Source organism: Martes martes (assembly GCF_963455335.1).
Source record: "Martes martes genome assembly, chromosome: 2".
NCBI classification, from domain to species: domain Eukaryota; kingdom Metazoa; phylum Chordata; class Mammalia; order Carnivora; family Mustelidae; genus Martes; species Martes martes.
Window position 1 is genome coordinate 66,180,355 of NC_137889.1, and position 17,898 is coordinate 66,198,252.

The window sequence follows — 17,898 nt, forward strand, 5'->3', positions numbered from 1 at the left end:
TTTTCCCTTTAAATTGATGGTAGATATTTGCAGGATTCTTGATGAATTTATGAGGGATTAACATCACAGTACTGAAAATTAAAAACATGTAGATTATTTGGATACTTTCATAGATAGAAAGTTAAACCAGAATGATGACCATCCAAGTTAAGGCATTTGAAATTTTTCTTGTTCCCTCAAATAACGAGGAATGTAATTTAATCCCTTTAGCAGCAAGGGGGCATATTCTCTTTTTGGATATCAAATAGACTGCATTTCCTAATGCCCTTGAATTTCAGTGGGACCAGGTAACAAGTTGTCTCCGACAGAATGTGAGCAGAGGAGATGTGTTCCAAGTTCAGACTGAAGCGGTTAAGAAGTGGCTATGCTTTCTCCACACTCTCTTTTTGTCTACTGCCTGGATGTGAAGACTGCAGTAGTGGCCTAAAAAGTGGCAAGGCTATTAAGATGGAAGAAGCCTGACTCTCTGGAACACTGCATGGGGCAGAGTCCCTGCTGCCTTAGGCTGGCCGGTGAAGTAAGCAAAAAAGATATTATTACTTTAAGCCAATGGGATTTTTAATATTGCTTTACAAAGCTGTTAACCAATCCTGACTGATACACTTCTTTAACATAGTGTGCTTTGGAAGAAAGTAGTTAATATAAAAGTTTGGTCTACCTACTGTCAAAAGAAATTTCTAGGCCCAAGATGGAGCTGCTCTTGCCTGGGCTGCCAAGTCAGCAACCTGGGACTTAGATAGCTTTTGTGTCCCTGTAAATGCTCCACCAGACCAGAGAAACAGTGTATGTATGCAGTCAGCCAATCCCCAAATGACAAGCCAAGTCTGGGCTCATACTTATTTCCTTATTCCTTTCCAACCCCAACAAGGTTGACAATGTAGCCCCAGCTAATATCTCCTATTTTTCTCTTCTTTGTTCTTTATTCTTTATCCTGGAAAAGCCTCTCGCCTTCCACCCCATTTTGTAGTTCTCTGGAACTGATTCACTTCCTGAAGTGTTAAAGTTTGTGTCACCTGCATTGTCTTCTCTAATCGTTTTTTCACATTGATAGAGTTTCCATCATTCATATTTATGCAAAAGTATGCTGCAAATACCAAAACATTTTTCAAATTTAATATATGATTCTTATTAACAGCATTAATAAGAATATTCATAGTTACAGAGAATTCAAGTATTGCAGTTGTGTGTTTTGGAATGAAAGTTGGGAAAAGGAATGGATAGACAAAGAAGAATTCCCTGAAATCTGGCTTTTCGGAGAGGTAGTCCATGTTGTGGGATCATAGTAGCATGATTATTTTAATAGCTGGACTTATTAAGAAAAATATAGACTCCTAAGAAAGCTAAAACATAAGACAGAGATGACTTAAAAGAGGCAACAAAACTGAATCTTGACTTTTCCCTGTTTCTGGATTTTTTTTCTTAATGCACTTTTATTTAATTTGGTTTAGCTATTTTAAAGATTGTATTACTCTAGTCAGAAGCAGTGTTTTAGAACTCAGCTGGGTCACAGGGACTTTCTCACCATTCCATCCTAATTTGCAGTTTTGCTATAATAAAAGTCCTAAATATATTGCTACTGTCTAGACGTTTTATCTGAAACAAGTGTCCTTTGTAGTCTCAGAGGACTTTTCTATTTTATTTCCAGTAAATCAAAGTCTGTGAAGAGCTTTGGTTCTTATTAAGACATACCCTTCACAGTCCAGTGACTGCCAACAGTGGCAAGCCATTGACAGTTCATTTACATATAAGTGATGACTTCCATCAGGTAGTTGGCTCAAAAACACAATGGACATTTAGAGCATATCCAATATTTCTTGTTCTTTGATGAGCACCAAGTGCCAACTTTTATATAGAAACTGACTATTGAGAAGTGAAGGCTTCTTTTCCCTGACCTTACCCTGTCTTCTGCGGCCCTAGAGTCACTTATTGTCACTGAACTTTAATGCAGGATCACACCTCGAAAAGACGTTCAGTGGCCCTCAGTTTGCTGAAAACCAAGAACAATAGCCAAATGTTGGAAATAGGAGACAAGAATAATCATCACACTGTTAAAGGAAAAATAAACTATTTCCTGTCCCTAATTGTCATAATCATAACTTAATTTTTATATTTTACTTTTATAATGTAATGTTGATATTTTTATATTCATTGCTTTCTCTTATAAATATATTTGCCATTTGAATTAGTGAAACTCATTATGCAACACTCATTAGGAATTCCTGTATTTTATTTTGTAGCTACCTTTCATTATAATTCCATACTTTTACTCCCAAATTTTTTTTTTGAATAGTGGTAGCAGAAATCTAGCTAAAGTTTTATCCCAATAATGTTATAAAAAGGAGAAGGCTGGGGCTCAGTGGGTTAAAGCCTCTGCCTTGGGCTCAGGTCATGATCCCAGGATCCTGAGATGGAGCCCCACATCAGGCTCTCTGCTCAGCAGGGAGCCTGCTTCCTCCTCTCTCTCTCTCTGCCTGACTCTCTGCCTACTTGTGATCTGTCAAATAAATAAATAAAATCTTAAAAAAAAAAAAAAAGGAGCAGGCTGATAATCTGTTATCATACTGGAACTCAACTCATGTGATTTTTTTTCTTTTTTTTTTTTTTTTTTTTTTTTTTAGTGTGCACTTTCCAGTTTTCAATATTGAAAGTTTTGAAAGGAAGAAAAGATTTTTCTTTCAAATGAAACCCTCTGAATTACCAAAAGAAAATATGGATAATTTAATTTCATAAATAAACTAATGTCTACATTTTAGCTCGTCATCACTTTCCACCACCACCCCCCCCTTCAAATGTTTTACTGCAAATATTTTCTGGCTAGAGGATCAGCATGTTTTTTAATCCAGCTTGGTTCTGGTTTTGGTGAGACCATTACTTAATGTGATTCTTGTAACTGGCTTTTCTAAAGATTTTATTATAATAACTTTCATATGGATTCTACAGTAAACTCCCTTGCATGAGGTAGCCTGAGAGAGATTTTAGTCTTAAACCAGAGTCAATTATAGAAGTAATAGAGCAGAGGTAAGAACTGAAAAAATGAAACACACATAGTTCCTGCCTCTATTCATATCTAGTCTCCATGTTAGGTACAGGGTCTGTTCCTTCAACTATCCTTCACTTCTCCAACCCCATTCATAGAAGTAGGGGATGGGAGAGAGAGGGATTGATGGATAGATAAAATTAAACTCAAGAGATGGGGTTGCTGGGTGATGGACATTGGGGAGGGTATGTGCTATGGTGAGTGCTGTGAATTGCTTAAGACTGATGATCCACAGAACTATACCTCTGAAACAAGTAATACATTATTTGTTAATAAAAAAATTAAACTCAAGATTCTTAAGGAACTAGTGTTAGCCACTGTGTTTCAAATCCTTTCTGAACTAAGGCAGGTAATTCAGGAACACTGCAGACTGACATCCAGTTTTTCACTAGAGTGAGGAATGAAAATAGGGAAAAATAATATATGACTACACTAATAAAATCATATCGTTTAAAACACATTTTTAGAAACCTTTTCCAAAAACGTTAAGTGCATTTTTAGAAATAAAAGTCTTGAAGTTTCTTCATGGCATTTATTGGTAATGGAACACAAGAAATTAAAGTCCATTGAAAGGAATACTTGATGCTAGGTGATTTCAACTTCAGTATGATAAAACAGTAGCTTTTAATGAAGAAGATCCAATGAATGGTTCATCCAAAGATATTTAGAAATTATGAACTGATTTGTTGAAATCTTTTCCTTGATGTCCAGAGATGCTTGTCATTTTTTTTCCTGGTGATACACAATTAATCCATGGCCAATGTTAACATAATCTCTTTGGGTAGAAAGGTTCAACTCTTAAGATAATAAAATTGTATTGAAACATTATTCTACTTCTCGTGATAAATGTCTCATTTTCCTTTCTCTTATAGATCTGGATACTAACTTTCCAACAATTCGGATGTCAGCTCTCTTGAGTATTGGATGTCCATTTACTGTAAGACAAATATATAATTACATTAGTAAATTTTTAATTAATATAACAACACGTCATGCTTTTGAAACCATAAAAAATCACAGGAAATAAATTACAGTTGTGCTAGAACATTCAAAGGATTTGACTTGGACACATTTCTTTCAGGTGTATCGCACTACATTATATATCATGCCAAGAGACTCAGCAAGAGTTACTGTGAGACCAAACAGCTGAGAGAAAGGATGGCAGAACCTGGATTCCATCAATATACAGCACGCTTGAAATAAATTAGATGCAACGTATGTTTGACCATAAGAGCAACAGTATTGATTTTTTTTGGCAATACAATAGACTCAGCTCTGATACTGATATTCCAATCAATATAAACCACCACTATTCATATAGATTGCTTATACTAGATTCATCTTTAGGTATAAAACGACTTTCCAAATGAGAAATAAAAGCCATAGATTTACTGTGTCCACCATTATGCACAGCACTAATTTACAGATAGGGCATGTACTTTTGCCTTTTAAGACCTATTGTTGTTATGAAACAAAAACATAATTGAAAAATAGTTTAAGTTATGAAAAGAACAATGCACATTACTTAAAGGAATTTAATGACGATGTGTTGTAAAAGAAGAATCAGGGCATTGTTGCTGTTTTTATGTTTATCTGTATTGCCATTAGACATACAGCAAGGCTTATAATAACAAAACTAAATTATACTACATTCATAGTATTTATAAAATAATTAGTAATTATCATTGCAACTGTGATCATTGACAACTACCAGCTGGTGTTCTAATCTAGTACTCATGCAAGATAAGCATGTTAGTTCTAAAGATCAGATCTTAGGGAAAAATGATTTCCTATTGTGATCTTTTTAAAAACTATATACAATACCAACCATACATTTCATCGGACAGAAGATATTTAAAACATAGGATTTCTCAAAGTAGGTAAAATAGAAAAAAGTGAATATAATGGCCCAAGCTCTTGTTCTTATACATTTTTCAGTCAATTCAGATTTAATATTCAACCTTAGTTTCCTTATTTTTGAAATGGGGATAATATCTATCTTCTCTGGTTGTTGAAAGGATCGAAAAAGATATATGTGTAATCATAATGTATTAATAATGACTCAACAATTATAACAATATACCATACTAACGCAGGGTGTTAATAATAGGGAATGGGGGAAGTGGGTTGTAAGTGAAGGGGGATATGGGAACATGCTCTACTTTCCACCATTATTTCTGAAAACTTAACTCCTCAAAAAAATAAAGTCTATTAGTTTAAAAAAAGATATGTCTGACACTTCTTAAGTATTTAAGATATAGTTGCTGTATTATTATTATTACTATTATTATTTATATCATGATGTTATACAGGCTTTATAAAGGTATTTCACTAATAATCATGTGAGATAATAGAAATATATATATCTGTATATATATACACAGATATATATATTTATCTCCCTAATTTTTGGCACAGAACTTCTTAATTTTCTAAGTGACAAGAGCACCAGGAGCATCTCTTGGTCTAATATTTGGTCTTTGACCCCATCTCTGACACAAAACCCCTGAAACCCTTCTAAGTTCTCAAGTGATAAGAGCACTAGAAGCATCTTTTGTTCTCATGAGGTGACTCTAGATGAGCTCCTGAAGAGAGGTAGTCACCGGAAAGAATAAGCCATGATTAGACACTTGGAACTTTCAGTACCCCCCTCTGAGAGAAGGAAAGAAGAGGAGCTGAAAATGGAGTTAATGATGGATCGTGCTTACTTCAGGAAGCCTCCATAGAAATCCCAATAGTAGGCCATTCTGAAAGATTCTAGGCTGATGATCACATCTATACCAGAGAGTGACTATACTCCAACTCCACAGGGACAGAAGCTCCTACACTCAGAATCCTCCCAGACCTTGTCCCATGTATCTCTTCATCTGGCTGTTTAGCTGTGCTCCTTATCAATCCTTTAATAAACCAGTAAACATAAGTGTCCCACTGAGTCCTGTGAGCTGCTCTAGTACATTAATCAAACCTAAGGAAAGGGTTGTGGGAAACTCCAATTTCTAGCCAAATTGAACATAAGTTGTGGGTCTGGGAGCTTACTACTTGCAATGTGCATCTGAAGTATGGGGCAGGCTCTTGGGATTGACCCCTTAACTGTGGGATATGATGCTCTGTCCAGATAGATGTTGTCAGAATTGAATTAATAGGACATCCAGCAGGTATCCAAGAATTACCTACTGATGTGGGGGAAAGAAAACCTCACGCACTGATGACTAGATAATCTTGGTGATCCGAAGTGGGATTGGGAGCAGAATCCTAAATTATATAATCCATGATTTCACAAATATTTAAGTTAAATAAAGAATCATTTAATTTTAGAAAGAATAAAAATATACGTGATATATTTTTAATCTTTCAAAGTAAGTATTCTTGACCTTCATTTTTGTCATATGGCAGAGAACAATCTTTTTGATCAAAAAAGTCAAATCTTGAATGAATTATTATATATATTTTAGCTGCATTGCTAAGCTGGCAGAGAAGGAAGAAAATGCAGAGGCCAAAACAAAGTAAAATCAGTAAACTTAGTGGATATTTAAGAGCCAAAAACCAGTTTTGTTCTGTTTTGGTTTAGTTTGGTTTGGTTTGGTTCTTTTGGTCTGAGGTTTTCTGCAGAACCCCAGATACCTGAACTTCATTCAACCTTGTGAGGGAAATGGGAACAGGAGATAGAGCACAGGGTCCACCCAAAATGAAGAGTTCAGCAGGATACCACAGTGGAGGGTTTGGGCCACAGAGGGGTATGGTATCAGAGTAGGCAGGATGAGGTTAAGAGAGAGAGAGAGAGAGAGAGAGAGAGGAGGGAAGGGAAGAGAAGGGAAGGGAAAGGAAGGGAAGGGATGGGAGGGGAGGGGAGGGGAGGGGAGGGGGGTGGAGTGGGGAGGGCAGAACAGGGTATGGAAAGAAAAGGAAGTGAAGGGGAGGGGAAGAAAGGGGAAGACAAAGCAGAGCAGGGTAGTGAAAGAAAGTGGAGGGCTAGGCAGAGGGAGAATGGGGAAGGGAAGGAAAGGAGAGGAAGAGAAGGGAAGGGAAGGGAAAGTGAGGGGAGGGGAGGAGAGTGTTGGGGAGGTGAAGGGAAGAAAAAGGAAAAGAACACTTCAAAGAAAAACAGCAAGGAAACTTTCTTATCTCTATGAGACTGGGTAAATAGAGCAGAACCCCAAACCTGGCTCTGGTTTGATGTTCCAGTTCATATCACCTGTGTGTCCAAAAATATTTCAATAAATTTAGAGTTTGTTGGGCTCCAAGAACAAATAAAAACCTCTATGGAAGAAAGCAACTTCAACCAAGGCTTTTAAAATATGTCACAAAAACATATTTATTAAATACCTACATGTTACAATGTTGTTTTAAAAGGAAAAGCAGATTATAAAGTAGTATCTACAATATGATCCCAGGTTTTTAAAAAAAATATATGCAAAGGAAAACACCCATAATATTAAATAGCAGAATATTAATAGCGAGTGGAATTATAACCTAGCTTTAGTTCTTTTATCCATATTCTCAACAGTAGATACTACCTATGTAAAAACAACAATTTTAGAGATTTTTCAAGTTTCTAGATTGGAATATATGGTAGAAAGTCATTTTTACTATAGCTAATGAATAAATAATCAGAAGTTAAATATATTTGTTTATACTTCAATAATGTAAAGAAATTATTTTAAATTGAAAAAGTATCCAAATTAAAAAGCTAATATGCTAAAAATATGCATTTCGTAGGCTGCATTTTTCAGAAAAGAATACTAAAATTTTCTCAAATATTCAAAATATGTTTTGTCCTCTTTTTTTGTTGTTGTTGTTGTTTAACCACCTCCAGATTCTCACACTCACAAGTCTATTCCATTATTTCTCACACAGCCTCTCTGACCTTTTCAAGGTTATGTATTATTCTACACTATTGGCTACTTCTTGTGAATGCTTCAAAATGAATCTTTGTAAAGCAACTTGGAAAGAAATGAATGCGGATTGTGTAAAAAGTAAAATATACATTTAGGTCATTGAGTATCCATGGAGCCCCATTTGCACAGGGTCACACAAAGTGCTAGGAGGTGATGTAGAGGGCACCAGCTAAGACCTTTCTGAGTCTCCATTTCCTAAGCCACAAACAAACCAAAAACAATAAACAAACAAAACTACTCTGCAATCATTATGTTACTCAAAGAGATTTAGTTAGGAAAAACAAACAAACAAACAAACAAAAAGGCAACTACGTTGGTATACCAACTAAGTTGGTATCATGGTCCTGTCCGCCAGAAGATTATTGTAGTCAATATATAGCAAAAATATCATCCTAGATGACAAATAATTAAGGACATATTTAAGTAGTTACATTTGATGCTAGTATATAGCAGGGGTCCAAGTGTGAAACTATATTTTGTGCACCTTGGGATTTCAAACAGGAGTATGTCCAAAAGACTGGCAGAACAAATCCTCTATGGTCAGCTTTGCAAAGAAAGACCAAGAAATCCTCTTGGGGAAAAACTCTTAATAAGAGAGTTAGCTGAGTGTTTTCATCTTGATGGAATAAGACAGTGGCAACTGCCTGGGATGGGTGTATTTACATAATCTGAATTGCCTCTTGCTAAGATGATTTTGCTTTGACTCTCCACTCTCCTGGTCCCTCTCCTGCTCCCACCCCCACTGCATGGGGAGATTCTCATCAATAACTTTTGTGAGAAAGGCTCCAGTGAGAAAATGGCAGAGCTGAAAAACTGGTTTTCTTACACCATGTCCTGGGGTGCTGTGAGCATAAGGCACTCACTAGTGCTGAGAAGGAGGAAACAGTGGTAGAAAGTTCAGGAGAGAAGCTTTCTCCTTCAGCCTGTTGGAATCACTGCAGCATGGTTTATGTAGGTGCTGATGGCAAGGGCAGCAGCAGGACACCTTCAGCAGGCTTCTGGCACTGCAGACTGACCACAGAATGGGGAACGCTGTGTTGCATTCCACCTAGGATGGCATATGTATGAGCAAATGTGAGATATCCTCAAAATAACCACAGTTATGGGGAACGTCTTCAAAGAAACTAGAGGTTGCATAAGAATAGGTAGATAATTCTGTGTGTTAATACTTTTGTACATAGTATTTTGTAGATGGTACCTACATATACATACGTGTGCCTATACATAGTTGGATATTACTTTGAAATAGTAAAGGTTTGCTTCCGACTCTTCACCACTCCTGGCTCTGCCACTACAGGCAATAGTGATGGCTTCCTTGAGGGTGACTGAAAATAAATCACCTCGTTTCTGACACGTATCAATTTTGAAACAAGGAAAAAATTATAAATAGCTACTAAACATTCCATTCTTGAGTTTTTGAACAGTCAGCTTCCTCTTTGTAATCTCTAAGGATGGAAAACATATTAATATAGTTACTATTTACTATTAACATAGTAAATAGCTATTTACTAAGCATATCTATTTAAAACAAGGTGAGTAATTTCGCAACATTCTACACATGCACTGCCTAATAGCAGAAACATCCTAGAACAAAGAGGACAATGACATTTCAAGAAGGAGATTTTAAAGGAAAAAGCAAAAACAATACTTTCAAAAGCAAGGCTTCCACTTAGAAGCCTTTGCTCAAAATATATAGCTTTGGGGAGATCCAAGACACCAGAATGTGAAGAACTTAGCACATGGAACCTTTTCCAACTTACAGAGAACAGGAATGCACTAACAAACAGATGGAAACAACAAAAATTGATGCTCTTGTGTGAAAGGCTCAGACACCCTAACCCCTTGCACCTTGCCCTGGGGAAATCTCAAAGGGAAATCTCAAAGACCAAAATCACATACAGTTTGTGGAAAGATTTAGAGTAAAGGAGTTTTATTGAAGGGGCTGCAATCCTTTTAAAAAAATCAAGTGGCCAATATGGCGCTGTCAACGGGAGCTCTGGGGAGGGTTTAGACAATGGTAGAGCAGCCTTACAGAACTGCAGCCCAATGTGAAAAGCTATGAGATTGCTGAGATTCCCACATGGGCATGGGACTTTTGAGAAGACTGGTTGGCTGAAGGAGGTAGAGGTCAGGATAAGGAGGGAACCGAGTATAAGTACTTCTCTCCTGGAGTTATGGCAGAGACTAAGGCCAGGTAACACTGAATTGATTCCCAAGGTCCAGATGGCAGGAGTTAGACTTCAGAAGGCCAGCAAAGAGAAGAGATCACACTGAGGATGTCTCTCACAAGATGAAAGGAAATGGAGAGCAGCCCTGTTATAAGTGGGGGCTGGCACAGAAGAAGTAAGAATCAAGGACACAATTCGATGGTATATATAAGCAATAAGAGCAACATAAAAACATGAAAGTTAGAGATGTAGCTTATAGAATACTAAGATGAAATCAGTCTGATTACTAACAGGGAAATCTTTTCTATGTGGAAGACTTGAGTATGAAACTCTACTTACTGTGCAATCAGAAAATATGAGTTTCATCAAAATCGGTATCAACTCACTGAATGGGGAGAGGGAAAAGGAGCTGACCTAAGTAACTTGAGAAAACAATGTTTTGACTGGAAACTGAAGGCTAATGACAAAATGCAAATGGATAGATGTAGACGGATACATACAGTAATATTATAACTATGTTTACAAACTTGACTTAGTATTCACACCCCGTTTCCTAGAACTGTCTACTGAGGGATCCTGGAAACCGTAGCAACAATGAACATATCCAGTGCCCAGCTTTTGGTTTCTAAGACTATTCTCCAATAAAAGGAACTAAGAGTTGAGGTGCCTAGGTGACTCAGTTGGTTAAGCATCCGACTCTTGATTTCAGCTCAGGTGATGATCTCACTATTGTGAGATGGAGCCCTGTGTCGGGCTCCGAGCTCGGTGTGGAAACTGCTTAAGATTCTCTTTCTCTCCCTCTGTCCCTCCCTGTTCCCTCTCCACCCCCCACCCCCCCACACCAAAATAAAGGAACCAAGAGTTCTTGGAGAATGGCTATTTCTGGGGCCAGGGCAGGAATGATACAAAATGAGTCTGTAGAATCTTGTAATGCCAGAAAGTAAGGAAGAGCTGAGAAAACGAAAATATGGGGGTATTTCAAAGGGACACAGGAACCAATATGAAAAACCACTTTATGTCTAAAACTGGAACAATTTGAAAAAAAGAACAACAACAAAAGAATGTTTATTAGACTATAACTCGAAGTATAAAAGAAATATACATGAGTACATGTAAATAAATGATTGAATAAATAGATGGGGGAGAAAAAATCTTTGTTACATAACAATTTTTCATAAGTTATGTAGATATCCCTACTTTCCAGAGGAAATGTTTCATTCCCCACCACCCCTCCTTGACTGTGAGCTGGATTTAGTTATGGGATTTCAGAAAATAGATTGCAGAAAGTGGGTGGAATGTACGTAACTAATAGTGACTGAAGAAACCTGGCAAACACTACCTTGGCCAGTTGATCAAGGTTTACATCACCAGGTTAAAAAGTCATATTGGTCCCATGTTCCTGCTAATATGATGTGATGAGAAGGGCACTTCACCTCTGTGATATTCTTTCAAAAACGTATAGCCTCAGCATTTAAAAAACAATAATAATGACAATGAGAATCATAGCTTCCATTTAATGTACAATTATTCTTTTCCAGGCACTGTTTTGAGTGCTTTACTTATATTGCCTCTGTTTATCTTTCAACCAATACCAGATGTTATCACTATTATTATAAGAAATTAAGACTCATAATACTAGCATGTCTTATTGGGCTATGGGTAATTTTTGATCCACATATGAATTGCAGAACCTTTTATAACTCACTGGAAACCATAGCATTATTTAAATCACTTATTTTTTTTAAAGCAGGTCTATGTTACATTTTATTATTGTTTGTCTTTTTTTTAAAAATATTTTATTTATTTGTTTGACAGAGATAGAGAGAGAGATCACAAGTAGGCAGAGAGGCAGGCAGGGCGGGGGGGCGGGGGAAGCAGGCTCCCCACTGAGCAGAGAGCCGGATGTGGGGCTTGATCCCAGGACCCTGAGATCATGACCTGAGCTGAAGGCAGAGGCTTAACCTACTGACCCATCCAGGCACCCTATTGTTTGTCTTTTTTTAAAAGATTTATTTACTTATTTATTTAGTGGGCAGAGGGGGACAGAATCCTAACCAGACTCTGCACTGACCACAAGAGCTGGATATGGGGCTTGATCTCATGATCATGAGATTATGACCTGGGCAGAAACCAGGAGTTGGATGCTTAACCAACTGCACCACCCAGGCACCCCTGTTGCCTGCCTTTTTATGTGTTTGTCCTATATCTTCAAAATATCAGTAATTCAGTTCTTTGTGTCACTGTATTAATCTCCTAAGAGAGGTCTTGTAGACTAACTAGCATTCAGTAATTTTGATAATGCTTATTTTTGTTTTACAAAAATGACATCATATTATGCATATTTTGCTTTCTTCACTAAAGAAAAATTCATGGAAATCTCTCCAACCTAACTAGTATAGCTCTAATTCATTATTTTAAGTTGTGCATAGTATTCTGTAGTAAGAATTTACCAAAACATTGCTTTATGGATTAGTGTTTACTTTATTCCTCAGTTTTCCCAAATAAAAAATGCTTAAAATAAGCATGTTTGTTTATTTAGCCGTGCTTTCATTTCCATGTGATAGATTCACCAAGATATAATGCACTCAAAAGTATAAATATTTTTAAATTTTTTTAAAGATTTTATTTACTTGAAGGAGAGAGAGCATGAAAGGGGAGAGGGTCAGAGGGAGAAGCAGGCCTCGAGTCCTCGAAGCAGAACTCGATCCCAGGACTCCAGGATCATGACCTGAGCTGAAGGCAGTTGCTTAACCAACTGAGCCACCCAGGTACCCTAAATATTTTTAATTTTAATTCCTATTGCCCACATGCTTTCTAAAATGTTACGGAATTCATTTCTACCAGCAACATGTGACATTACTTCTTTGCTCACAACCTAGCCAGCAACAGCAGTTATTGTTTTATTTCACTTTAACTGTGGACAGTCTAAAAGCTGCTAATCCACCTAGTCTCTTCATTTACTAGCGACTTTGAGCAACTTTGCATATATTCAATGGCTGTTGGATTTTTCATGAATTGTTTCTCTACATCTTTTGTCTATTTTGCTCTTAGATTATCTTCTTTTTATGATTTACTTATTAATTTGAGAGAAAGAGTGCGCACACAGGCTTCTCCATACATGTCGGGGGAGGGGCAGATGGAGAGACTCTTGAAGCGAACTCCACACTGAGCACAGAGCCCGACCCAGGGGCTCAATCCCATGATCCATGCGATCACCACCCCAGTCAAAACCAAGAGTTAGCTTCTCAATCTACAGAACCACCCAAGCACCCAAGATTATCCTCTTATGCTCGATTTTAAATAGCTCATCATAATAAACCTCTTCTAAAATGCAATCCCACTCCAAATGAATAGTTTAAATAGATTTGTTTATGGTATTTTTTCATAGAAATTTTTGAAATTAAAAAAAACAAACAAACTTATTTTCCTTCTGCTTTATATTTTTCATTGAATATCTTTCCTGCTCCTAGATTGAATATGTAGTTTTCCAGATTTCCTTGAAGTTTGGTTAATTGACTAATTGATTTATTTAGACTGGTTGTTAAATTTTCTCAAGTATCTCTTTTAGTATCTATTGATAATATCATACAATCTTTTACCTAAAAGTATTTATGTAATCAACTATGGGAATAGAATTCTGAATTCTTAATATGGTGTCATCCTTATAGTTGGAACAGAATGTGTTTGGACTTAGTGTATTATCCTTTAAGAGATGACTGGGACAACTTCCTTTTCTCCAAGTACTCAGTGCTGATAACTACTAAGACAAAGTATGCCAACCACTTCCACCTTCAGAAACATTCTTTGGATCTTTCAGGCCCAATTATAAGAAATCCACTCTCAGTAAGAGCCCTTCAGCCAGGTTCATACAATAGTGGTCAGGACTGTTTCCATTACCTGGATCTCATCCTCTGCCCAGTGGCGACGTGATATAGCTTTGAAGCAAAGACATGAGAGATGAAAATATAAAAGCAATTTTAGAGTTTTCAATTGGAAATTCTTTGTCATATTTTCTCGAGGTGATAGAAAAAGACAAAGTAATAAAAGCCAAAGACTACACAATCTTGTAAAAGACACAAATAACAAATTTCTCTGAACCAGGGTAGAACGTTTTTTCCACAGGAGTCATGGTAGGGAATCAAGGCAAGAACTTAATATTCTAAATAACATGAGATTAGCATAAGGAAGAGTCCTATCTAGAAAACATGTTTTAAAACCTAGAAAAAAATGTGTGCAAATGCATTTTACCCTAGATATTTTCCATAACTTGACCATCATTTGTTTTCCATCTCGTTATCAAAAGGAGTGTCCCCATCCTGAGTGGTCAACACCAGCCACCAGTCTTTAGGAGGTTGCAAGGCTCCTCAGAGTCCCTCCCCTCCTGTCCTGGCTGCAGCAAGTAGAAGGAGGTGGGTTCTTTTATATCAAAACAGCAAAACACCAAAAAAGAAGTTAGGAGAACCCCACTTTTTACTAACCAAGCCACACACAAGCCTTTCTGACATCCTGTAACCATGCCCTTGCACCAAGTAGAAAATAAACTCCAACCAGCCAGCAAAACAAAACAAAACAAAACAAACAAAAAACAAACAAACAAAAAACAAAAGTGGTATGGTATTACTATAATAATAGATGAGAAAATATTCAAAGTGTTTCATTATTCATTTTAGTCTACATTGGGACAATAGCAGAGTGAAGATTCAAATCGCCAAACTGCCTCTGAGAAGAAACAATTACAATAAAATTAAAGTTTCCCAATATCTGTGCACAATGGAAAAGAGCAAAGAAGTTTCAAACCATGTGTGTTATAATCTATTGCACTCTAATTGAAATCCAATTGATCTTAACAGGATTTAGATAAGGACATTTAATGGACAAACTTTTCAAAGCAGGATGGTCAATATCTCACCTAGAAGTAATAAAAATTCTTGTGACATTTTTAGTACAGAGGTAAGAGCATGAACTTTGGGATCAGAAAGACTAAAATTCAAATACTGGCACTTTTAACTTAGCACTTTGTGATCTTAAGAAAGATGAGTTTGCATTTCTTCATCTGTAAAATGGAGATAACAGTACCTACTTCAAAGAAATAGTATAGGAATTTAATAAGAAAATACACACAAACACTTAAGATTTGAATGTATCATAATTTCTTAAATTGTATCTGTTAGTATCCCCTTCTCTTTTTTGTCCTCCTCCACTGAGATGGAGATTAGTTTATCACCATCTGCCCTACTATCTATCTATCTATCTATGTATTTATTTATTGGTTATTTTGTCATTGTTTTTAATAGTGTGCATGTTATGTGAATGCCACTTCCAGACAAACTAGCAACCCTTTTCCGATGGACTACCATACTGTTTCCTCTAACCTCTTCCTATAGACATATTCTGTATTTACTACTGATGTGCCTAAATTCTGATGTGAAAACCATGGAAAATATAATTCTTCCTCCCTTCCTAATTGGTTTTCAACACACAATGCTACCTCTTCCACCCACATACCTCATCCAATTAAATACTGAGGAATATAAATTCTTCATTTTGTTCAGTCTTCTTAGATAAATAAGATAAACCTATCTGGTGTTTCAAGAGGTCTACCAAAACAATCAAATCTTCTTGCCCCTCCACCTCTCCCTTCTAATATGGGCATGACACTGGAAATCTTAAGACTCCATCTGATGGAGTGCTTCAAATTTCCTTCTCCCAGACCTTGAAGATAGGCAATGACACGTTCTGAGTAAGCATATTTACTGACAATAAAATCCCTTTCCATACAGGAACTGTATCTGTGAAAAGGCTTAGAATTGGGTATGTTCACAGAATAAATATGCTCACAGTTATATTTTACCACTAGATGTCACTCTGTCACATCGAAGCAAATGTGGGGCCACTTCCCACTACCAAAATGCACTGCAGTCTAGGCACTTGTCCCTCGCCTGAGAAATAGCTAATTGTAACATTGACTTTGCCGCACTAGAAGCAAATAATAAAAATTAATCTCCAGTGTAAGACCAAGGTGGGCTCTAAGTATCCTCTGATGAGAACACCCTTATCTCCATCAACCACAACCTCATTGTATAAGTCTTCACTTCCAAAGGGCTAAGGCACACCTGCAGTATTTCTGTCTCCAAGAGAATTCAGCTTTCCAAGCTCCATCATGTCAGGGGTTGATGGAACCACTTCTTGTATTCCCTTGTATTGTATTGGTATCACTAGCAACAACTCATATGGGTCTCCAATTTTATAATGAAAACCAAGATTAGTCAATATATCCTTACCATACAAAGCTGCTATGCAAACATGATCCAACTGTCCTCATTCTCTAAGATTCATTCTACTGTTGCTGACAAACCACGGAAACTAATTTTCAGCCTGAGATTCCAACAACTATTCCTCAGTAAGTCCACCCCAGAAAGAATTTTGTGGAACTGAACTGGAAAAACCCCAATTCTAATCCTTCTAGATTCACACTTAGCATTTCTGCTTCCAAAGATGGCCATGCCCAGAGATTTAACATGTTCTACGCATGACCAGTCTTTTTCTCCATTTGTTACTTCTCATGAATTTCTCAAGGTTTTTTTTTTAATTATAGTTAGCCTGAACAAAGACCCCTGAACATAAGAATTTTTTTTTGAAAATAAGAATTTTTAAGTCTTTCAGAAACTAAGTTTCCATTGAGATTTGGTTAAAACTCATGTCCCATCGGAAAGTTAATAAAGTACTTCTTCCTAAATTTAGGAAATTTATATGGTGTTGAATAGATTTGCTTTCAGGAATATCTTGTCTTCTAAACAGGGCATTCTAAACAAAATTGTAATTGGCAAATTTCAGTTTTCTTGATATCCCTTTCCTTTATGCTATCTTTTTATCAGAAAAATAAAAATGGTGAAAGGTATTCTTGTCTCAAGTACAAAGTAATTTTAATGCTGAGCAACAAGTTGGATTTAAAATTCTGAGTTATAGATCCCACAGTGTAACTCAAATATAAGTCAGGCATCGGCATGATTCCACATCTGGCATAATCTAAGGTAATGATGGAGAATTCCATTTTACTCAGTCTCATAATAAAATGCCCCAAATGTAGGTTCTTAAAATTATTTTAAAGTAATCTTTAGACATCTTTTTTGACAGTCAACACTTTTACACATCCATCTGAAACTCCCTTTAAAAATATTCTCTCTTGGGGTGCCTGGGTGGCTCAGTCAGTTGAGTGTTCAACTCTTGGTTTTGGCTCAGGTCATGATCCCAGGTACTGGGATTGAGCCTCACATCAGGCTCTGCACTAAGTGCAGAGTCTGCTTGTTCTGCTCCTTTCCCCTCTGCTCCTACCCCACTCTCACTGACGCATGTATGTGCCCACTCTTTCTTTCTCTCTCTCAAATAAATAAATGAATTATTAAAAACCTACTCTCTCTTTGTTTGTTTCTCTACTCATCAGTGCTCCCCAACACCAATCCTATGAATCTTTTTGGTCACTATCCTCAAAATGTAACTACATATGGCAACTGCTAAAAAATCTATCCTTTGGGGGTGCCTGGGTAGCTCAGTGGGTTAAACATCTGCCTTCGGCTCAGGTCATGATCCCAGGGTCCTGGGATCGAGCCCCACATCGGGCTCTCTGCTCAGCAGGGAGCCTGCTTCCTCCTCTCTCTCTGCCTGACTCTCTGCCTACTTGTGATCACTCTGTCAAATAAATAAATAAAATCTTTTAAAAAAAATCTATCCTTTGTCTCTCTTTTATCCAAACTTCAATAAGTGTCCCCATGGTTATGATCTTTCCCTGTTTCTCTTCTTC

At 36.9% G+C, this 17,898-nt stretch overlaps 1 protein-coding gene across 1 annotated transcript in view; it reads right to left on the reverse strand.

Annotated features, from left to right (window-relative positions):
- Nucleotides 1–3,862: 3,862 nt before the first annotated feature.
- IQCM (IQ motif containing M) overlaps nt 3,863–17,898 on the reverse strand; it is a gene marked incomplete at both ends in the record, with an annotated part of 355,679 nt that continues 341,643 nt past the window's right edge. The window contains one exon of the mRNA XM_080796315.1: nt 3,863–3,972. Within this exon, the coding sequence (XP_080652441.1) occupies nt 3,863–3,972 (110 nt within the window). The remainder of the gene's footprint in view (nt 3,973–17,898) is intronic.